This window comes from Stegostoma tigrinum, chromosome 16 (assembly GCF_030684315.1).
Source record: "Stegostoma tigrinum isolate sSteTig4 chromosome 16, sSteTig4.hap1, whole genome shotgun sequence".
NCBI lineage: Eukaryota > Metazoa > Chordata > Chondrichthyes > Orectolobiformes > Stegostomatidae > Stegostoma > Stegostoma tigrinum.
This window is the reverse complement of record NC_081369.1, coordinates 14,892,972-14,916,655: the sequence shown is the minus strand read 5'-3', so window position 1 is coordinate 14,916,655 and position 23,684 is coordinate 14,892,972. Positions and strand designations below refer to the sequence as shown.

Sequence of the window (23,684 nt, the reverse complement as noted above, 5' to 3'; positions counted from 1 at the left end):
ACCGGACTGGCAGCTTAATGTCCCAGAGTAAGGGTGCTTTAGGCAGGACAGAGGTGGATAAAAGAGGAGAGGGGGAGTTGCATTTTTGATTAAGGGGAATATCACAGCAGTAGACAGAGATGAAATAATTGAGGGATCATCCAGTGAGGCTTTGTGGGTGGAACTTAGAAATAAGAAGGAGAGCGTGACCTCTATGGTGTTGTACTATTGGCCCCCAAATAGTCAATGGGAATTAGAAGAACACATATGCAGGGAGATTATGAAGATTTGCAGGAGCAGTAGGGTTGTCATAGTAGGAGATTTTAGTTTTCCTAACATAGTCTGGGACTACCATGGTGTAGAGGGCTTAGATGAGGTGGGATTTGTTAAATGTGCTCAGGAGAGTTTCCTCAGGCAGTGTATAGAGGATCCTATTCAGGAAGTGGCAAAACACGGCCTAATCTTGGGACATAGGGCAGGACAGGCGACTGAGGTGACAGTCAGGGAGCACTGTGGGGCCAGTGACCATAGTTCTAATAATTTTAAAATAGTTATGGAGAGGGACAAAACTGGTCCACAGGCTCAAGTCCTAAACTGGGCCAAGGCAAATTTTGATGGAATCAGACAGGAGCTTGCAGGGGTTGATTGGAGTAGTTTGATTGCAGGCAAAGGGACCTCTGACAAATGGGAGGCATTTAGAAGTGTGATAGCTACAGTTCAAGTTATATGTTCCTGTGAGGGTGAAGGGAAAGGCTGGCAGGAGTAGGGAACCCTGAATGACAAGTGATACTGAGGCTTTTACCAGAAAATAGAAGGAGGCATGGGTCAGGTAGAGGCAGCTGGGATCAAGGAAATCCTTGGACGTATACAGGGTATACAGGACTCTACTGAGCAAGAAAATCAGGCGGACAAAAAGTGGCACAGAGTAGCTTTGGCTGAGAAGTCTAGGGTGAATCTAAAGAGACTCTTTGAGTACATTAAGGTAAAAGAATAACTCAAGAGAGAATAGGACCTCTCAAGGACCAAAGTGGATGTGTATGTGTGGAGCCGCAGTAGATGGGCAAGGTCCTCAATGAATATTTCTCCTCTGTTTATACTGTGGAGAAAGACATGAAGATTTGGGAACCTGGGGAAGTTAGTGATGGTATCCTGGGGACATTCCATATCACCCTCCATTGGATGTTGGAATTATTAGAATGTATGAAATAGGAAAACCCTCCTGGTCCTGACCAGATATATACAAGACCCCTGCAAGAGGCTAGAGGAGAAATTGTGGGGACGCTGGCTGATATATTTGCATCATCATTAGCCACGGGTGAAGTCCCAGAAGACTGGAGAATAGCAAATGTTGGGCCCTTATTCAAGACGGAATGCAAATAAAAACCTGAGAATTACAGACCAGTAAGCTTAACATCTGTGGTAGGTAAGTTACATGACAAGATTCTGAGGGATAAGATATACATGCATTTGGAAAGACAGGGTTTGAGTAGGAGTAGTCAGCATGGCTTAATGAGTGGGAGATCATGCCTCACAAATCTGTTAGAATTCTTCGATGAAGTAACCTGGAATGTTGATGATGGCAGAGCGGTAGACATGGTCTATATGGATTTCAGTAAGGTCTTTGAAAAGGTGCCACATGACAGGCTGCTCTGGAAGGTTAGATCGCATGGAATCCAGGGACATCTGGCAAATTGGATACACAATTGACTTGATGGAAGGAAGCAGGCAGTAATAGTGGAAGGATGTTCGTCAAACTGGAGGCCTACTAGTGGTGAGCCTCGTGGGTCAGTGCTGGGCCCATTGCCATTTGTTATCTATGTCAATGGTTTGGGTGACAATGTATAAGGCATGATTAGTAAGTTTGCGGATGACATTAAAATAGGTGTTAGCTTGGACAGTGAGGAAGGTTATCAGAAATTGCAGCAGGATCTTGATCAGCTAGGAAAGTGGGCTGAGAAGTGGCAAGTGGAGTTTAGCATAGATAAGTGTGAAGTGTTGAATTTTGGAAAGTCAAATCAATGTAGGAGTTTTGTGGTGAATGGTAGGACTTTAAGGAGTGTAATGGAACAGAGGGATCTTGGAATTCAGGTGCACAGTTTTCTGAAAGTGGAGTCACAGGTAGATTTGGCAGTGATGAAGGCTTTTGGCACCCTGGACTTGATCAGCCAGGGCATTGAGTATAGAAGTTGGGAAGTTATGTTTCAGTTGTACAGGACATTGGTTAGACCACACTTGGAGTATCGTGATCATTTTTTATCACCTTGCGAGAGGAAAGATGCAATTAAACTGGAAAGTGTGCAGAAGAAATTTACAAGGATGTTGCCTGGACTCAGGGGACTGAGTTATAGGGACAGGTTGGGCAAGCTAGGACATTTTTCTTTAGAACGTAGGAGACTGAGTGGGCAATCTGACAGAAGTGTATCAGATCATGAGAGGCATGGATAGGGTGAATGCACTCAGGTTTTTTCCCAGGGTTGGATAATCGAGGACTACAGGACATCAGTTTAAGGTAAGAGGGGAAAGAATACATGGGAACCTGAAGGGGAATTTTTTTTACACAGAGCGTAAAACGCATATGGAACGAGCTGCCAGCGGAAGTGGTTGAGGCAGGTACATTAACAACGTTTAAAAGGCATTTGGATGAATACATGGATAGGAAAGGTTTCGAAGGATATGCGCCAAGTGCAGGGAAATAGGGTGAGGGTGGATGGACATTTTGGTCAACTTGGACCAGTCTGGCCTGTCTCTGTGCCGCAGGACTCTATGGCTCCTATCTGTGCTGCATTCTCTATATAACTCCACCTGCTGATCACACAGACTACAGAGGGGAGAACATGGCTGTGTTCTTGAAGTTTGCCCTCTGATTTAGAGGACTTGATTCTGTTAACTGTAACATAATTAATAAATTATTTCAAAGCTGTCAGTGTGAGTTTGGGTGCCTCATTGAAACAATTCTAAAAATCAACTCAGCCTTCATAGCTGCTCACCACAACCATTCAGGGTAGGGATAATGGGAACTGGGTAGGACTGTTTGCCTTCCAGGCATTAACTTGATTTGTCTCCCTATTGATTGGCAAACAAAAGGCCCAAAGAAAAGACAGCAGATAGTTACTTGGCTACCTGTCTTCCACACCCTGCTGAACTGCAGCACTGCCCCTTCCAAACCATTTGAGCCAAACAGTTTTGGCAAGTCAATCTGATGAACAACACGGAGGCCTTTTCCTGATAGTACGTCCCTTCAGTTGAGCCACTAATTTCATGTTTTGGAGAAGCTACTGGGTCAGTTCATGAGCTAATTTTTCCTTCAGCAGTATCGACTACAGCAGCAGCTAATAAGCTGTTAAAAAAAGTGTCCCATAAACCCTGTGGACATTATTTGTAATCAAAGTTTGCCAAATCTTCTTTCCTTTCTCTCGTGTTAAATTGGATTCTATACTGATCACTGACTCTGACAGGGAGATGGGAGGGCCTTAGCATGACAACATTCCAGGAAGCTTGTCAAACTTGTTTGGAGTTGATTTTAATGATTTCCTCTCCCTGTGCTGGCACAAGGAAAGAAGCTACTCATGTATCCCAGACCGAGGATGGGTCAGGCAACGTAGCTCTCTCCTCCTGCAGTCCTGTAATTAGGCTTCCACCTTAAATCCTCATCTGTGCAGGTAAGTCTCAATTATTTAGTAGCATTGGAATGCACAGATTATTCTTCCTGTTCAACATTTATTTGGCTTCATTTTGGTTTTTCAGTGAAAAGAATTAACGTAAAAGGAGGCCGCATTCTGCTACAGATTTGCAAGCAAAAAGATGCTTATTTGATGTTATTAAAAGTCATGTAGTACAGAGTATCACAGTCTTCAGTTACTACAAGATCCCAATTCTCTGTCCTGCTTACCCGTATGCTATACGCTAATTCGATTCTTTTGTATGTTCTTTCTCAGCATGTGGGTTTCACTGGCAAGGCCAGGATTTGTTGCCTATCCTTCATTATACCTGAACTGAGTGACTTGGTGGGCCATTTCACATTGCTGTGGGGCTGGGGTCAATGTAAGACTGGCTAAGGATAGCAGATTTCCTTCACTGAAGGAAGTGAGTGAAGCTGATGGGGTTTGATGACAAATAGTGGCAGTCCTATGGCGCTATTAGTCAGACCAGCTTCCTTTCCCAGATATTTTGTTTATTACATCCCCACGATACTAGTCTGAATTGCTGGATTACCGATCCAGTGGGAATACTGCAGTATTATCATCCCCCTTCTATGTACCAGGTTGCCACATAGAACCATAGAATCCCTATAGTGTGGAAGCAGGCCATTCGGCCAATTGAGTCCACACTGACCCTCCTGGTTAACATTCTCCTGCCAAGTCCAAAGAGTAGAAAATTAACATTCAGGTTTGTTGTTACATATTACTAATGTTATTCTGTTAGGTTTTAATGATTATAGTCCACTCTGTCACCTACTGCCCTGTGACATTGTTCCTTATCAAGTTTAGGACCAGCTTTGGAGGAGGTGGGTGATGGATAGAAGTAACGAAGAGAAAATACCCTCCACTGATTTGCACATCCTTCAGTTGCACAAAGCAACACAAGGTCTCAGGGGGGATTGGGTGAATGGTTTGCCCATTTGTCAACAGAATAGGGATAATGCTGCTGCAGCAATGTATCTCCTTCACATCAACTGCTAATTGGATATTTGATCTATCTGTACCTGACACCCAGGCAGGCTTGAAAAATGACTCATATGTTTAATCATAATTCATCATTTTGCTACGAGAACTGACACAAGTCTCCTGAGACTGCCTGATTATCATACTGATGGCTGCATTGGTCGCCTCGTGTTCAATTTATCATTGGGTTCACGGCAGGAGAAAGATTAGGTCAATTCACAAAGATGTTTCAGGAAAAGTCACTTTCACATCAATAGGCGATACAAAAGACAAATTGTATTGGTGTAACCTCTATCCCTTGTATCCCAAACCTGTTTATCAGGACAGGCTTGGGTCAAATTTACAATACAGTACACAGCTGATGTTAGCATTACTTCCCCAATACAGGCAAAATAATGCGTTCAAATGGCAAAAACTTTCTGATCATTGACACATCACGTGGCACTTACAGCTCCACTTATACGTACAAACCATTTAGGTTAAGAGACTGATATTCTGTGATTATAAATCCTGTTGGTTTACACTTTCCATTCTTTTCTATGGACACAAGCAGCCATGGGATCTTGGACCAGGCCTACCTGTAAATGCTGTATGTCCAAGGCAGTGCAGCCTCTGGTCGCCCTAGAGTTAACTGAGGACATTAACATGGAAACCAAGCAATGGCTGATGACCCGAATCCAGGCAGAGAAGATAGTCGGTGGTAAGTCAGTGCTGATTGGCTGACAATGGACATGTTTTAAAAGACATTCCACCTCAAAAGATAACTGTGATTGCAGCCACTGATGCCCTACAGTGATAACCTACACTGAAATTTGCTGGGCCGACAACAGGGAGTTCACTTCAAGAAGGGCCTAGGCCCGAAACATCAGCCTTCCTGCCCTCTGATGCTGCTTGGCCTGCTATACAGACGCAGCTGCTGTTTTGGGTATATGTTTGGTATTCACCCACTTCAACAGCCCTGACATTGCTTCAGCCAACCCTTTGTAATTGTTAGATATTCCTCATCATCAATTTAGGGCTCATTTCTGGTAGTGATTTCCACTCTTTGACCAGGCTCGGCATACTAACCATCACTATTTCACTGGGTCCCCGACCACAGTTAGGCTTAGAAACCTCAATTTAAGATGGAAACACTAGGCATTCATTTTGTAAGGAATCGATAGAGATTCTGAACCTTGCAAATCTCTTTAGTAACTTGCACAAACAGCGGAAACCCGATATAAATGGGTGTCCCACCACATGTGATAGTTTGGTGCAGTATAGGATGCCTAGTGCTGCTGAATTTCTGAATTATAATATTGCATTTTATTCATCCTTTTTCCTTGCAGAATTTTAACTTTCACCTGTTCTTTGACCTTCTCTTAAGATCAATATCATGGTCTTTATCCAGCCATTTGTTATACATTTATTCTTTACCTTAAGGGCTTCTATCTGATTCTCTTCTTACGTTTTTCACTCTCCTTTTATGAACTGTGACTCTGGACTGTTTTTCCTTTAGAAAACTTTGCTTTCCTCTTTGAAATATCCTCTTTAATTTGTTTAGTCTTTTAGTTATGTATTTTTGCTCTACCACCAAATTCATTTAAAAATTTCTCACAATCTATCCACTTACGTTGCCCATTTTCTGTCCTCACTCTAGCTATGTATCACATTTGTTCTTCTCAATGTCTGATTGACTCACTTTCGTTCCTGTTCTGAGCCCTCATTTTCTTCTTTTAGTCTTCCAATCACTACTTTCTCCTCTCCTAGCCTCTGGACACACTTTCTGGATGTACGTATATCAATGGCCCTTTGTTTCGCTCTTGCTTCACTTTGCCTCTTCATTTTTTGCCTTCATTTATAGGGTCACAGAGTCATAGAGCCATACAGCATGGAAACAGACCTTTGGTCCAACTTATCTATGCCAAACAGATTTCCCAAATTAAACTAGCCCTGTTCGCCTGTGTTTGGCCCATATCCTGCTAAACTTTTCCGACTTATGTACCAGTACAAATTTCTTTTAAATGTTGTAACTGGACCTGCATCCATCACTGCCCCTGACTGTTCATTCCACATACCTATCCACCCTCTGTGTGAATAGTTGCCCCTCACATCCCTTTAAGTTTTTCCCCTCTTACCTTAAAATTATGCCCTCTAGTTTTGAACATCCCAACTCTTTGGAAAGGACCTTTGTTATTCACCTTATCTAAGACCTTCACAATTTTATAAAAGTTTACAAGGTCACTCCTCAAATTCCTATGCACAAGCGAGAAAAGTCCCACCCTAACCTTGTAACCCAAACCCTCCAGTAACCCTCGGTAACATTCTTGTAAATCTTTTCTACACCCATTCTACTTTAATAATATCATTCCCACTACTGTTTGTTTATTCACAGACCTAGCTGATCAAGTCACTACACTGGGAACTGGTGAGAGGAATGAGATCAGCTAGGCCAAATTTATTTGAATCAATCTGTGATTCCGATTGTCAATTCCTCCCTCTTTGTCCAGGTGCCGAGCTTATGGTCCACCCTGGTGAAGATGATGATGGCGACATGCTTCTTGTTTCTGCATCTCAACATGTTCTGCTGAGGGCAGCTGAGGTTCTGGGGCTTTACAAACTCTACAAGGATGGCTCCATGATCTCATTTTCTTACAGGGACTGCAGAAACTTTCAAAACTCAGGTATCACATTTGTATTGAATGGGGAAGATTCACCTCAGCTTCCGTCGTATTTCTTACTTTTCAGACTCTTTCATTCCTGGTGTTTTCTTTCCAGACAACATCAATGAATTTCTGACACTTGCTGAACGTCAGTTTATCATCTTACACACACTGGAGAATATAAAGGCAGTGGATGAGAAATGTATTCCAGGATATCCATCCGAAACACTCTATCCAGGAGAAGCAATTTGTAAGCTCTCGGTTTTGTCAGTAATTTGTGAAATGGTGATATATCCAGCAGTGGTGTTTTTAATTTTTAAAGCATGGGAAACGTTAAAATATTTTGTTTTGTTACACGCACTAGCCAAGCATTGGAAATTTATGATCCAAATTATGTAATTTTCAGCTGCTTGGAGCAGTGTTCACACAACGTAACCTGTCAATGAAATACCCATTGGGATAATGCCCACTCGACAACTTGACGTGATCTCAAGTGCTTTTTGTCATTCTCAGCTCAGGAGTAAAACTGTCAAAAGTCATGCTGTTTGCAGACCTTGCAGGCTAGGATTTTTCACATAATGCAATGTACGGGCATTCAGGAGGATAATTGTTAGGATAAAAATATTGTGCAAGTGTATGGAAGAAAAGCAGGAGATTGACAGTAGGGAATGATACACGTTTGAAGAGTCAGTGCAGTCACAGAGTCGGAAATAGGCCATTCAGCCCAACTTGCCCATCCTGCCCAGTTTTCACAATTAAACTAGTCCCATTTGCCTGCGTTTGGTCCATATTTCACCATACCTATCTCATCCATGTACTTGTCTAAATGTTTCTTCACTGAGAGAATTGCACTTGCCTCTACCCACTACCTCTGGCAGCCTCTTCCAAACACTCACCATCCACTGTGTGGAAAAGACAACTCTTCTGGATCCTTTTGTATCTCTCCCATCTCACCTTAAACATATGCTCTCAAGTTTTAGATTCCCCTACCATGGGGAAAAGCTGCTGACTATCTAGCATATCAATGCCTGTCATGATTTTATAGGCCTCTATAATGACGCTGGTTAGTTTCCTACACTCCAGGGAAAAAGCCGGTCTATCCAGCCTCTCCTTATAACTCAAACTTTCCAGTCCAGATAGCATTCTAGTAAATCTTTTCTGCACACTTTCTAGTTTAAGAGTATCCCTTAATGGTAGGGTGAACAGAACTGCATGCAGTGATGGGCTGGATGGCCTCATTCTGCACTGCATCATTTTCATAATTCTGAGAGTAATTAGAATGGCATTGGTATACCCATATATAGTGCATTTCATAGAATTATAGAATCCCTACGGTGTGGAAACTGTGGGGAAACATGAGCATGAAAATGACAACAAACAGCAATATTAGACTGTCTTGTATCAAATCAAACTTCAGGACGCCAAAGTCCAAGGGCTACTGCCTCTTAATTCTACAGGCATGCCCATAGGCCATTGGGATAAACAAGCTGGAGTTAGTTTTGAAAACAGCATAAGCTATGCCTAAAGGATCCCAGGCCCCAGACAACTTAGCAGCTGCTACCTTGGCAGCTAGGCCATGGAGGCATACCAGCATTGGGAAGCTGGACCTTTTGATGCTTCTTAAATTTATTTCCCATTGCTTTTGCTGCCATTTGGAAATAGATGTTCTGAATTTGCAGCAAAAACTGTATCTAGACATCTGATGCCAATATAATGAAGCACCAGGAGGAACACTGGAATCAAAAAATGCAGCTCAGAATCTCCAGCCGGGCACAATATTTAATACCACTCTGGCAAAGGAATGTTAAGAGAAGCAAAAAGTTCTCCAAATTAGAGCTGAAGTTTAATAGAAATGTTCAAAGTTATGAACAATTCTGATGGAGCAGATAGAGGAAACTGTTTTCACAAATAGCAGCATGGGTGACAGAGGACACAGCTTTGTGCAAACTGGCACAGAACCTAAAGGAGAAATGAGAAGAATTAGATCTGATAGTCTCAAACTCATTGTTTGAAAGGTGATGGAAGAAAATTTAGGAAAGCATAATTTTTATTTTATTCTTTAATAGGGCTTGGGCATCATTGGCAAGGCCACCATTTGTTGCCCATCCCTAATATTCTGAAGAAGGTGTGGTGAGCTGCCATCTTGAATAATTTCCACTCCTTGTTCTGGTAGAATGTAAAGGCCATGGGTTTGGATGATGCTGCTGAAGGAGCACTGGTCAGTTGCTGCAGTCCATCAAATCAATGGTACACACTGGGCTGCCACTCAATCATGGGTGAGGGAGTGAATGTATAAACTGCTGGTTAATTAAGGATCTCCTTTGCATGTCTCTCCCCACTTTGCAGCTTCTTCTCCCTCCTGCCTCCCTGCTCTACTGGCCCATGGCACCACTTCCCCCAACTGGCAGCCTCTTTCCCCCATGCACTGGTCTTGTCAGTATTGCTTCCATCCTTATCCCTCAATGCCTACCTCTTGCCTCAGAGACTCCACACCCCAACCCCACTCCTCAACCCCTGCACCCACCCCACTCCCCCTGTACTGCGTCCCTCTGGCCCTGCCTCCCTTATCCCAACCTGTTCCAAACACACCGCCCCCACCCACCCACCCCCCAACATCCCCACCCCAGTGAGATTTCAGACAATTTCCTTTTATTCACTTCTGAGATGTGGGTGTTGTTGGCTGGCCAGCAGTTTTATTGCCCATTCCTAGTTGCCCTTAAGAAGGTGGTGCTGACCTGCATTCTTGAACCGCTGCAATTTACCTATTGTGAGTTGACCCACAAATGCCCTTACGGAGGAAATTCCAGGATTTTGCAGTGAAGGAACAGCAATATATTTCCAAATCAGGTTGGTGAGTGGCTTGGAGGAGAACTTGAATCTGCTGCACTGTCTTTCTAGATGGAAGTGGTTCTGAGTTTGGAAGGTGCTGTCTAAGGATCTCTGGTGAGGTGAATTTCTGCAGTGCAACTTGTAGACAGGTGGGCTGCATTGTCCTGCATGGTGCTAAGCTTCTCAAGTGTTTTTGGAGCTGCACTCATCCAGGCAGGTGGGCAGTATTCCAACACACTCCTGACTTGTGCCATATCAATGGTGGACAGACTTTGGGGAGTCAGGTGGTGAGTTACTCACTGCAGTATTCCTAGCTTCTGACTTGCTCTTGCAGCCATTGTGTTTACTTGGTGAGCCCAGTTGAGTTTCTGGTGAATGGTAGTCCCCAGGATGTTGATAGGACGGGATTCAGTGATAATAACACTATTGAATGTCAAGGAGTGGTAATTAGATTGTCTCTTTTGGATGGGGTCATTGCCTGGCATTTGTGTAGCTCAAATGTTACTTGCCTGGGTATTATCCAAATCTTGTTGCATTTGAATTTGGATTGCCTCAGTCAGACTGCTTTTACAAAAAGCCATGTGAGGTATGATCAACTTTTTGTCTAGGCTATGTTTTGTCCTCAATATGTCAATAATTAACCATGCAGAGGAGGAATTGCATTGAGTCCCAACTCCGGATTCTGGTCTTCAGCTTGGAGCTAAATGTCTGAATTGTGTTGGACTCTCCCAGCGGGAGAGTTCTTCTTAGCGGGACGCCTGAAGGTAGGGTCAGCCTTGATGAACAGTGAAAGGGCTTTGTACGTATTACTTAATAGCTAGCTACATTCCGTCTGAAATACATGGTGTCCTCTTGTGACCTATCAACCCCAGTCTGAGTGAGTACATTTTGTCACTTTAGCTACAAGCTGTCAAAATTAAGAACACAACACTGCAGTACATGGTCAATAGTAGTACCACACGAAGTATAGAGGATCAAAGGGACCTTTGTGTATAAGTTCATAGATCCTTGAAGGGGACAAATAAGATAGTCAAGAAGGTAAAAGGATATATGTCTTTTTTAGTCAAGGCGGTAAATATAACAGCATGGCGGGGTTATAATGGAGCTGTGTTTAACATAAGTTAGGCCTTATAGCTGGAGTTCTATGAGCAGTTCTGGTCACTGCGCCACAGTAGGAAGAATGTAACTGCACTCTAGAGCGTATAGAAACCATTCACCAAGATTTTAAAAGTTTTAATAAAGATCTGTAGTTCGGGTTGTGGGTGAGGTTGTTGACTTGCTCGCTGAGCTGGCTTGTTTTCATCCAGATTTTTTGTCACCATGCTAGGTAACATCATCAACGGAGCCTCCGATGAAGCAATGTCATTCTACCCCACTTGGAATTTACAATGTCCAGTCCGTTATGGCGAGTTGTGTCATTTTCGGTTTTGATCTGTATGGGTTTGCATATGGGGTCCAATGCTATATGTTTGTTAATTGCATTATGGTTTGAAAACCATGCCTCTAGCAATTCCGAACATTGACACGCACAGGAATTCTTAGAGTGACCGGTGAGCCAGTCAACAACCTTATTTATCAGAAACTATCTTAAGCAGGGCCTAGGCCCGAAACGTCAGCCATCCTGCTCCTCTGATGCTGCTTGGCCTCCCGTGTTCATCGAGCTCTACACCTTATTCATCAGGATGTTATGTCAGCTGGAGTGTTTCAGCTATGAAGGGACTGTTAATAGCCTGGAGTTGTTTTCCTTCAAGTGGAGAAGGTGAGAGGAGTTTTTACTGAGGTATACGAAGTTCCGATGGACATAGAAAGAGTAGATAGGGAGAAACCTTCCTCCTTAGTACAGGGGGCATAGTTTTGAGGTAAGAAACAGGGAGGTTCAGAGGGGATTTGAAAATTTTTTTCTTTCAGTCAAACAGTTGTGAGTATCTGGAATTCACCACCTAAAAGGGCAGTACAGGCAGAAACCCTCAAATCATTTTATATTTATTTAGATGAGCACTTGAAATACCATAGCATGCAAGGCTAAGTGCCAAGTGTTAGAAAATGGGATTAGAATAGGTAGATGATTGATGATTGTGTTGAAGTCATCTTTCTATGCTGTAAAACTCTATGCCTCTATAACACCAACCTAGAAACTGGTTGGGACTCATGGATAACTGGTGAGTTCCTCTCAGAAACGATCCTTTATATCCTGTTGGGATGAGCTTATGCTGAGATGACAGTTAATTCTTTTGGTTACTAACCAACTTATACAATGTTACCCATTGCAATCATCTTGTGATCTTGCAAATACTTCCATTTGCATACTCCTTTGTTCAGATTTAGGCTCTTGGGGAAACATCTCTGCAAATGTGTCCAAGCATACATGGCCAGTACTCCACTGTCTCCGACTTTCACTTCAAACTACAGTAAGGAAGACCCGTTGGTGTAACTTTTACCTGCCTTGGCAATGGTACACTCTACAGAAACCAGACTGAGATCACATCTGCAATGTAACTGTAGATTATCGGAGATTTGCTTGCCCTCGTTATTTTGCTCCTGATATAACCATTGTTATATGGGGAGGCAATAGCCTAGTGGTATTATCACTAAACTGTTAATCCGGAGACCCAGGTAATGTCCTGGGGACCTGGTTTGGAATACCGCCATGGGGGCAGATGGTGCAGTTTGAATTCAATAAACATCTGAGATCTAATGATAACCATGAATACGTTGCCAATTGTTTGGAAAAACCCACCTGGTTCACTAGGTGGGTTTTTCCCTTTAGGGAAGGAAACTGCCATCCTTATCTGGTCTGGCCCACATGTGACTCCAGACCCACAGCAATGTGGTTGACTCTTAACCACCCTCTGGGCAATTGGGGATGGGCAATAAATGCTGACCTAGGCAGCAACTTCCTCATCCCGTGGATGAACATATTAAAAAAAAATGAATGGCAAGAGTTGATTCAAAAACAAAACTGCCTGGTTATTATTCAGGGACCACTAGAAAACCATTTTATTTTCTCCATAGCTGAAGGTGGGTAGAAAGAAAATGAAATAATGGGTATAGGTGTGAATGTAGATTCTTGATCCATTACAGGAAAGTGGAACACCAGCCTAAGATCTGCTGATGGAATCATAGATTAAATAAAGTTGGATTTGATGGAAATCAATCCCTTCTCCTCCCTATCAGGCAAACCAAAAATACTAACATGGGAGCAGCATGACTGAATAAGGCTTTGGCTGTTTGTGTTGAATATAAGCGGAGTTAGCTAAAGCTTTTGGCTGCGTGATGAAAGATTGCCGTAAGAGGTGAGGAAAAGCCAGTACAATCGAGTACCGGCCTCTGCAGTATTGAACCAAGAAGGATATTTCCAGTACAACCCAAAGACCAGCCTTGTTGATATCATATAAGGTGACCCTTACTGTGGGTTCAAATCCCACTATGACATGGTATGATAGTAGAATTGAGTAAACTCTGTGATTTGCAGGCTGGTACCTGTTAATGATGAAGGCTTCTCAACTTCTATCAAAACCCAACATTTACTATTCTTCAAGAAATAAAACATTATCAGCAAAGACTATGTGTTCTTTAATTCCCATATCATATTAGTACATGCCTAACCCTCTCTCGATAGTAAATAAATACAATTTTATCCATTTTCCCAGACTATTTTAAAAAGTGGAGTCTGAAAATTCATTCCATAATCAACTGCATTTTCAATGTGGACTTTCAGTTAATTTGAAAGAGATTTAACACTTTATAATAAGGGACCTGAGGGTATAACCTGTAACTTTGAGAGACCAATGCAAGAGGCAGCTGTGTTCCATGTCTACATTGCCAATTCACGTGTTTCTTGCCATCAGTCAACAGGCTACAGAAAAGCAAGATTCTGCGTGCATTCTATCCATTGCACGATGAGCAAATTCTGTGTGAACTGGGAACTCGCTGGCTTTCTTATAGGAATTTGAGCTTACAGCCCATTGGTGAGTAGACCATACTTTGAAGGTGACTTCATAAGCTATCCTTTAGGGGGCAGGGCTGCCAAAGCACTGTTCAATACATCCATGCCTCACACTCCCTGAGGCACAGTTATTTGTCTGTCCCAGAGCTGGCTTCTTCCTTCAGAACACTACATATTGTGTCTGAAACGTTTAAGATACAAATGCCATGAAATTGGAACTGCCCTTTATCACTATCAAACCAAATGGCTTTTTACGGTCATCCTTAGTCTAGTCTCACCGTTAATGCCACCCATCTCAGTTTATCCACTGGCATTAATTGGTTTTGCCTTACTTTGTGTTTTTGACTATTATTCCGCTTTATGCAAGTTTGATGCTTACAATATTCTCATTTGGCTGTAAGTGTTGTGATGACAATCTCTTTCTTTTCTGTAATTGTTTGTTACTTGATTATTTTACTTTAATATTCTTATTCTTGTTTGTGTTTTTTTTATCAGAGATGTACCGACTCACAATTTTCTTTTAAAAAACTAGCAAGTTAAATCACATAATACATGATAGAATTCTTATACCTTTGGTAAGGAAATGTTTTCAGTATCTTGTTGCTGCATTAAAGGATATGACAAGGATCCTACACCAAGCAAAGTGAGACATGGTAGTGGAATTACACGTTGATCATGCAATGCATCAGGGCTCTTCAATGTAGCCACATTTAATGTATCAGGGGATTTTAGCAAATTATTGGAGTGAGTGTATATTCTTGTGTGGCTCAGTTGAAAGACTCTCTCATCTCCGTGTCACAAACCTCTGGGTTCAAGTCCATTCCAAAGTTTGAACACAAAAATCAAGTCTAACAGTCCAGTACTGAGGGTGTGCTCCACTGTTGTTTCATTAGTCTAAGGTCTTTTCTTGCCATCTCTGATAGAAGATCCCATGGCACCATTTTTGTAGAATGTCCTTGATATCCTGATCAATATTTATTCGTCAATCAACATCACACAGCAGATTATCTGGTCAGCTTCACATTGCTGTTTATGGGAGATCACTATGCGTAAAAGGGCTTCCTGACACTGCACTTTCAAAGTATTTAATTGGCCCTAAAGTGTTTTAAGACATTTACTGGTCACAAAAAGTGCTATACAAATGCAAATCTTCTTTTATTATGGAATATTCGGGAAATGTGTCACATGAGAACTCAAGAATGCACCCTGTTTGTCAATCAGACCTCCCCATTCACTGTGTCTGGGTCTTAGCCTAATGTCAGAGCAAGGCCCTCTTCAGAGGAGGCAAGAATGACAAATTAGAAGGAAAGCCACAAGTAGAGAGGACGAGAGGGTACCAGAACCTGGATGAAGAAAATTGTCATATTTTTCTATTACCTGGGATTACCCAGGATACAAAAGAAACAGGTCAATGGTATTTATAGCAGTGCAAAACACACTGTATGACTATTCTCTCATTTTTGTGTATGTTTCTTTTACAGACTTGATTTATAGATATTTCGGTGGCTCTGTTGCCATGTACTTCAGTTTTCTTGAATTCTTTACCTGCTCGTTGATGCCAATTGCAGCCTTTGGTACCACAGTGGTCGTTCTATCAATGGACACAATTGACAAGTGCATCCTCTTTTCATTTTTCAACATTATTTGGTCGACTGTGGTCATGGAGTTGTGGAAACGCCACAGTTCCGTTCTGTCATACACCTGGGGCACCATGCAGATGAACAGCCAGTTTGAGGAGCCCCGTGTGGGTTATAAAGGCCCAATGGCAACAAATCCGATCACCCATCGCTACCAGCCCTACTATCCCGCATGGAAACGCAAAGTGAAAATTTGGTGTGTTTCAGTGCCAGTTCTGTGTTTGTTCCTGAGCCTCTCTCTGTTTGGGATGTTTATTTTCTTCAGGGCAGAGGCATGGGTCAAGACCTATCACAGTGAAAATGATGGCTGCTGGGCCTGCGCATTATACCTACCGAGTATTCTTCACACTCTTTATGTTACTGGCATGAACAGTCTGTACAAAGTTGTTGCCGAAGTACTCACTGAATGGGGTAAGTGCGAGTTGAAAACAGCCAGCAGGGAGCAATTCCTCAGGTACACACAGGCTGTGGCAATATTGTCCAGCTGAGCCATTTTAGCAGGAAGTTGTAAGGCATTGCCGGTCACAGTGTACCGTGGCTACAATACACAAGCTTAGTTTGTCAATCCTTCAAAACCGGGCTGAACCTTTTAGGAATTAAAGGTCACCTCCCAGATACTGCTGAGAGCAACCCAGGAGAAAGAAAACCACACGGCCATTCGAGAAATTGTGACTTTTTCTTGTTTCTTCACTTGCCCATTAACTATAAGAAGGAGAGAATGAGTGGTGAAAGCAGTAGATCTTTGGATTAGGAATATATCAAATCGCTGATGCATCATGCGTCAGTTCACTGTCTCTATGAACTATCTTATAGAACATAGAACATAGAACAGTACAGCACAGAACAGGCCCTTCAGCCCACAATGTTGTGCCGACCATTGATCCTCATGGATGCACCCTCAAATTTCTGTGACCATATGCATGTCCAGCAGTCTCTTAAATGACCCCAATGACCTTGCTTCCACAACTGCTGCTGGCAACGCATTCCATGCTCTCACAACTCTCTGCGTAAAGAACCTGCCTCTGACATCCCCTCTATACTTTCCACCAACCAGCTTAAAACTATGACCCCTCGTGCTAGCCATTTCTGCCCTGGGAAATAGTCTCTGGCTATCGACTCTATCTATGCCTCTCATTATCTTGTATACCTCAATTAGGTCCCCTCTCCTCCTCCTTTTCTCCAATGAAAAGAGACCGAGCTCAGTCAACCTCTCTTCATAAGATAAGCCCTCCAGTCCAGGCAGCATCCTGGTAAACCTCCTCTGAACCCTCTCCAAAGCATCCACATCTTTCCTATAATAGGGCGCCCAGAACTGGACGCAGTATTCCAAGTGCGGTCTAACCAAAGTTTTATAGAGCTGCAACAAGATCTCACGACTCTTAAACTCAATCCCCCTGTTAATGAAAGCCAAAACACCATATGCTTTCTTAACAACCCTGTCCACTTGGGTGGCCATTTTAAGGGATCTATGTATCTGCACACCAAGATCCCTCTGTTCCTCCACGCTGCCAAGAATCCTATCCTTAATCCTGTACTCAGTTTTCAAATTCGACCTTCCAAAATGCATCACCTCGCATTTATCCAGGTTGAACTCCATCTGCCACCTCTCAGCCCATCTCTGCATCCTGTCAATGTCCCGCTGCAGCCTACAACAGCCCTCTACACTGTCAACGACACCTCCGACCTTTGTGTCGTCTGCAAACTTGCTGACCCATCCTTCAATTCCCTTGTCCAAGTCATTAATAAAAATTACAAACAGTAGAGGCCCAAGGACAGAGCCCTGTGGAACCCCACTCACCACTGACTTCCAGGCAGAATATTTTCCTTCTACTACCACTCGCTGTCTTCTGTTGGCCAGCCAATCTCCTTGGTGAATTTCCTTCTGAGTTTCAGGGACACTAATATAACTCAAATTGTGCCAGTAAAGGAGTGCCACAGTGGGGTGGACAAATGGCCATATTATGTAGGTGTCAGCTGGAGTTCCGTGGTAGCAATGTCTCCTCAGAGTCTTGAAATTTGTCAAGGAGCACTGGCAACTTTTGTCCAAAAGAGGTTAAGACTGGGGGTGGCTGCATTATCTGAGGGGTGTTTGCAAATCTTTGACCTCTCAAACAGATCTAAAAAGTCATAGAATCCCAATAGTATAGAATCAGGTCATTCGGACAATCTAGTTCACACAGACCCTCCGAAAAGCATCCCACCCAGACCCACCCCTGCATTTCCCATGGCTGATCCACCTAGTCTGCACATCCCTGGATACTACGGGCGATTTAGCATGGCCAATCCACCCCCAACAACCTGCACATATTTGGATTGTGGGAGGAAAGCACAGCACCTGGGCAAAAGCCTTGCAGACATGGGGAGAATGTGCAAACTCCACACAGACAGTTGCCCAAGAGTGGAATCGAGCCTGGGTCCCTGGCGCTGTGAGGCAGCAGTGTTAACATTTGAGAATCTGTAACACTGTCTTGAAGAAGAACTGGGAAAAATAGATTCCCTATGGCCCATCCAACAATTATCCTTCAACAAACATTAGTAGAACAAATTATCTGCTAAATGACATATTGTTGTGTGCAGTTTGGATGCCACAATTAGCCAGGCATTTTTTCAAAATGCAGGACATATCCAATCTGACCAATAGTCTTTTAATCATCAGCAATGTGATGGAAGAGGTCATCAACAATGAATTGTCAAGCACTTGCAAAGCAACACGTTGCTCAGGGATGCCCAGATTGAGTTCCACCAGAAACATGACCTTATTGCAGCCTTGGTCCAGACACATTTGAAAGAATTGAATTCCAGAGGTGAGGTGAGAGTGACTGTGTTCGACATCTAGGCAGCATTCATCTAACTGTCACATCAAGGGCACCAAGCAAAATTGGAGTCAATGAGAATCAGTGAAAAACCGTTCTATTGATAGGAGTATTACTGAGCATAATGGAAGATGGTTGTGGTTACTGGAGGTCAGTCATCTCAGTCCCAGTATATCTCTACAGGGGTTCCTCAGGGTATTGTCCTAGGTTCAACCATCTTCAACTATTAAATCAATTATCTTCTCCCGTCATAAGAACAGAAGTGGTTATGTTGACTGTTGTGTGCATAGTTTTCAACACGATTTTGCAGCTCCTCAGATATTGAAACAGTCCTTTCCTGGATGCAGCAATGCCTGGACAAAATCCAGGCATGGTCTGAAAAGTAGCAAGAAACATTCATGCCACACAAGTACCAGGTGATGACTTCTTCAATAAGAAAGAATCTAACCACTGCCCCTTGACATTATCATTGCTGAATCACCCACTTATTAATATCCTGAGAGTTATCATTCACCAGAAACGGAACAAAACTAGCCATGAGTGGGACAGTGGCTCAGTGGTTAGCACTGCTGCCTCATAGCACCAGGGACCTGGGTTCAATCCCAGTCTCAGGCGACTAAATGTGTGGAGTTTGCACATTCTCCCTGTGTCTGCGTGCGTTTCTTCCGGATGGTCTGGTTCCCTCCCACAGGCTAAAGATGTGCAGGTTAGGTGGATAGGCCATGCTAAGTTCCCGACAGTGTCCAGGGATGTGCAGGCTAGGTGAAATGTCCCTTGGAAAATACATGGCTGTAGGGATAGGATGGGGATGATGGGTCTTGGTGAGATGCACTTCAGAGGGTCGGTGTGGATTTAATCGGTCGAATGGCCTGCTCCCATGCTGTAGTGATTCTATGGTTTTGTGATATAAATATTGTGAACACAAGAGCAGGTTAGGGGCTAGGAATTCAGTGATATGTGACTCACATCCTGTCTCCCAATAGCCTGTCAACCATTTATAAGTCACAAGACAGGAGTGTGATGGAAACTTTCCACTTTCTTCGATGCATACAGCTTGATCAACACTCTCAAGAAGCTTGATACCAACCGAGACAATTAATTGGCATCACACCCAACATTTACTCCTTTCACTATCTACGCACAGGAGCAGCAGTGTGTACCATCTACAGGTTTTATTTCCTTTATTCATTCATGAGATGAGGACATCACTGGCTAGGCAGCATTCATTGCCCATCCCTAAGTGCCCAGAGGGCAGTTAAGAGTCAACCACATTGCTGTGGGTCTGGAGTCACATGTAGGTCAGGCATATTAAGGATGGCAGTTTCCTTTCCTAAAGGACATCAGTGAACCGGGTGGGTTTTTCCAACAATTGGCAATGGATTCATAATCATCATTAGACTCTTAGTTGAAGATATTTCCTGAATTCAAATTCCGCCAACTGTCTTGGCGGGATTCGAACCTGGGTCCCCAGAACATTATCTAGCTCTATGAGTTAACAATCCAGCAATAATACCACGAGGCCATTGCCTCCCCACTGGTGTATGCACTGCTGTAACTCACTAATGCTCTTGAGACAGTACCTTCCAAACCTACGTCCACTTACATCCAGAATGACAAGTGCAATACACGGGTACGCCACCATCCGCAAGTTCCCCTCCAAGCCATTCACCACCCTGATGTGGAGATTTATTATCATTCCTTCCCTGCTGCTGGGTAAAAAATCCTGGTATTACCTAACAGACAGTGGGTCTACCTACAATCCAAGTACTGCAGTGGTTTAGAAGGCAGCTGGCTGCTAGGAAGTTAGAGATGAGCAATAAATGTTGGACCAGCCATCAATGTCCATATCCTGTGAATTAATTTTAAATAGCAGAGAAAAATAGCTACACAAGTGTTTCATCTTTTGGTGTTAATAAAGGTATGACATACCTGTGGAGAAGGTGGGACTTGAATCCAGGCTTTCCACTTCAAACAGATACCAGCGTTATGCCACAAAAACCTAAACTCTTATCTAATCAAACAATTCGGAGATGTTATTACACACATCTGGATCAAGTGGGATTTACACTCAGCCTCCTGGCACAGAGATAGGGATACTGCTACTGCACCACAAGAGACCCAAAGGCTTAGGGTAACAATAGACATATGAGTGGTTAAATGTGGGATAGGGGAGAGGTATCAGTGAAAAACAGAACCCAAGAAACAATAATATGGCAAAGAGCAATGAGAGAGACAACTGAAATTATTTCTAAAATTTGTTGAAATTTTATTGCAGAAAATCATCGTTTAGAATCATCCTTTCAAAACCATTTGACAATCAAAGTGTTGGTGGTAAGTACAAAAGCACTTGCTGCATTTTCAAATTTGCCATCGTTTTAAGGTGAATACTCTCTCAGCTCCAAGTCACAACATGCCATCATTCGAACTGATGCACTTTGCAAACAGTTGGGCACGACAGTGTTGTGAGGTAGTGGAACTCTCCTTTGTCTTTCCTTTGAAATTTGAGGCAAGGATCAATCAAGGACAGTCAGCCTGGCTTTGAAAGTGGGCAATCATATCCAATTAGTTTAACTGATTATTTTTCATGGAGATAGCTAGGGTAGTGCAATCACTGTGGTCTACATGGACTTCAACAAAGTTTTTGACAAGGTCTTGCATGGCAGACTGGTTAATCAGCCATCCCAAGCCCACTGTCCCCGACAGTTACCTGGACATTCTCATACTCTGTTCCTCGAAAGACTCTATTCCATTCTCCCAGTTTCCCTACCTCCGTCACATCTGTTCTGATGATGCTGGCTTCTACAAAGGGCTATCTGAAATATTCACTTTCTTCCTTGGCTGAGGATTCTCCACCACCATGTTTGACAGGGCCTCAGCTGTGTTCACCCCATCCCCTGCATTTCGGCCCTCACCTCCTCTCTTCTCTCCCACACCACCACCATCCCGCCAGCATTCACATCCAAAGGATCATTAGCCGCCATTTCCACCACCACCAGCAGGATGTTACCACCAAACACGCATTCCCCTTCCCTCTCTTGTCAGCATTCTACAGGGATTGTTCCCTCCGGGACATCATTTCTACTCCTCCTTCATTCCCAACACACCCCCTCACCTCCACTGCACCTTCTCCTGAAATCATAGGATGTGTAACACCTACATGTTTGCTTCAACCCTCCTCTTAATGCAAACTGAACCATCTTTTCTTCCCTGTCTCTTACATGTAACTGCTGATGTCATTGTTGCATCATGACATACATCACCATTTCATTATCAAATCCATCCTCATCATGCGACAATTGCATCCCGTTTGGTGCTATTTCACTCACTTCACTGGCACGTAAGTGTTCATTGTCTGCACACAATGAACGGATCAGTTAGGACTATTTTTACAGAAAAATCCTTTATGGCAACTCCTGAAGAGTTTCACATTTGAGACTTCCTTCGTACTCAGCTAATAGCTAATTATAGCAATCACAACATTTTAAATCTACAAACAATGATTAATTTCACATTTCATTTCTAGTTTCGCTTTGTCAATTGTTTTGCTGCGCTGTTTTACATCTCACTCTATCTCCAGGACCTAGAGCTCCTCAGAAAGGTAAGCAGTTTTAAACCTGCGTCCAGATATAAAGCATCTATGGCTGCATTTCTTTTTAACAGGATTTAATACAAGCTGATACAAACAGTGAGTGGCAGCTGTGATCTAGTCAGGCAACCTTCATGATGCCACTGATAAATACCTGACACAATTGATATTTTTATTCAGTTTGTGAGAGAGTTTGATTCATAAATCTCTGTACACTGAAGCCCCAAGACACATGTAGGTGTTAAAATTAATAACAAACATGGGTACATTTATGCAGATAGCAGCGTTGGATCTCTCCTAGACTCCAATAGGTCACACCAATAATGTTTGAATGTCAACTGGACCGCTGTGATCAAAATGCAATTATTATTCCTTGTAACTCAAATATATGAATTGATTTTGCCCATTTAGAGGATCAGCATAATATATGTCTGCTTCCCATATGTGGGCACATTTTCATCTGACCTGTTCACATTTCTAGAGGAGGAGAAGTGTTCAGCTTGTAAAAACTAAATCCCGTCATTCTCAAACTCTGGTAAGACCATATAAATAATTAGACTGTCAATCGAACTCCTCCCTGAACTGAGTCTTGAAGTGCCCCTATACTCTTCCAACAACACCTCCATCTCATGTTAATTTCTGTAGATAAGTGCTTGACAGGCACTGGAGAAATTCCAACTGCTCAGTAAACATTACCATGGACTTAACCCCATTTATGGAATAGGTTAATGTACCCACTAAAATAGCAGACTGAGGCATCTTTTACAAATAGCTACAATGGTTGATTTTCAGTCATTTTCTTAAAAGAAAGCTTTCGGTTTTCAAATCTCATTGCTATCCTTTGCATCCCAGAAACTTGCATCACTCCTCGTTCTGACTCAGATCATCAATCAACTCATAGAGACATTGGTTCCCTATTTCTACCAGACCCTTAAAGGAAAAGGGGCAGGTTTGAAGGAAAAGACAATGGAAAATGCACCAGAAATTGACAAAATCAAATTACAAGGACAGATGCCTTCATTTCCTGTAAGTAGTGTCATAATAATCATTGCTAATTATTGTTTAAAAAAAGTCCTCCTGTTCTATTAAAATATTCAGAATACTCTCCTCTGAGTGATTTGTATTTTTGAAAGAATATATATACATAATATACACACACACACACAGACATATATATCAACTTGTTTTGTCTCACCTATGAATGGGATTCTTCAGTTCATAAACTGCAAAGCAGAAAGATTCAAGAGATCTGATTTTTTTTTCTTAAAAATGCATGTTCCTGGCATGTAATGGGCAAAAGAGGTGTACTCATGATGTTTCATTCTGTTGTAGAATATTTGGTAGTGTTGAAATAGTATAATAGTATAAGGGTGATTCCCTCCTTACATTTGAAATATGGTGGATTATACACTGTTTATTGTGACCAAAGGTTTTCTCCTGGGTGTTGTATGATCCTGGTTTCTATGACATTCAAGCTAAAACACAGTGAGTGAATGTTGCCTGAGGATGTTCTTCTTGTATCTGGTGGAATTTAACATCTGCTCACTTCCCCGACTGGATCTTGCTTCTTGCTGGATATTATTTCCTCCAC

At 42.6% G+C, this 23,684-nt stretch overlaps 1 protein-coding gene across 2 annotated transcripts in view; it reads left to right on the top strand.

Annotated features, from left to right (window-relative positions):
* Positions 1-3,525: 3,525 nt before the first annotated feature.
* ano10b (anoctamin 10b) overlaps positions 3,526-23,684 on the top strand; it is a 32,462-nt gene continuing 12,303 nt past the window's right edge. The window contains exons 1-9 of one of the 2 annotated variants that reach the window (XM_048546860.2): positions 3,526-3,638; positions 5,194-5,340; positions 7,130-7,303; positions 7,398-7,532; positions 13,960-14,079; positions 15,539-16,105; positions 20,783-20,838; positions 22,031-22,105; positions 22,946-23,119. In XM_048546860.2, the coding sequence (XP_048402817.1) occupies positions 5,196-5,340; positions 7,130-7,303; positions 7,398-7,532; positions 13,960-14,079; positions 15,539-16,105; positions 20,783-20,838; positions 22,031-22,105; positions 22,946-23,119 (1,446 nt within the window). In that variant the 5' untranslated portion in view covers positions 3,526-3,638; positions 5,194-5,195. Of the gene's footprint in view, positions 3,639-5,190; positions 5,341-7,129; positions 7,304-7,397; positions 7,533-13,959; positions 14,080-15,538; positions 16,106-20,782; positions 20,839-22,030; positions 22,106-22,945; positions 23,120-23,684 lie in introns of both variants that reach the window. The other variant, XM_048546861.2, reaches the window with a different exon arrangement.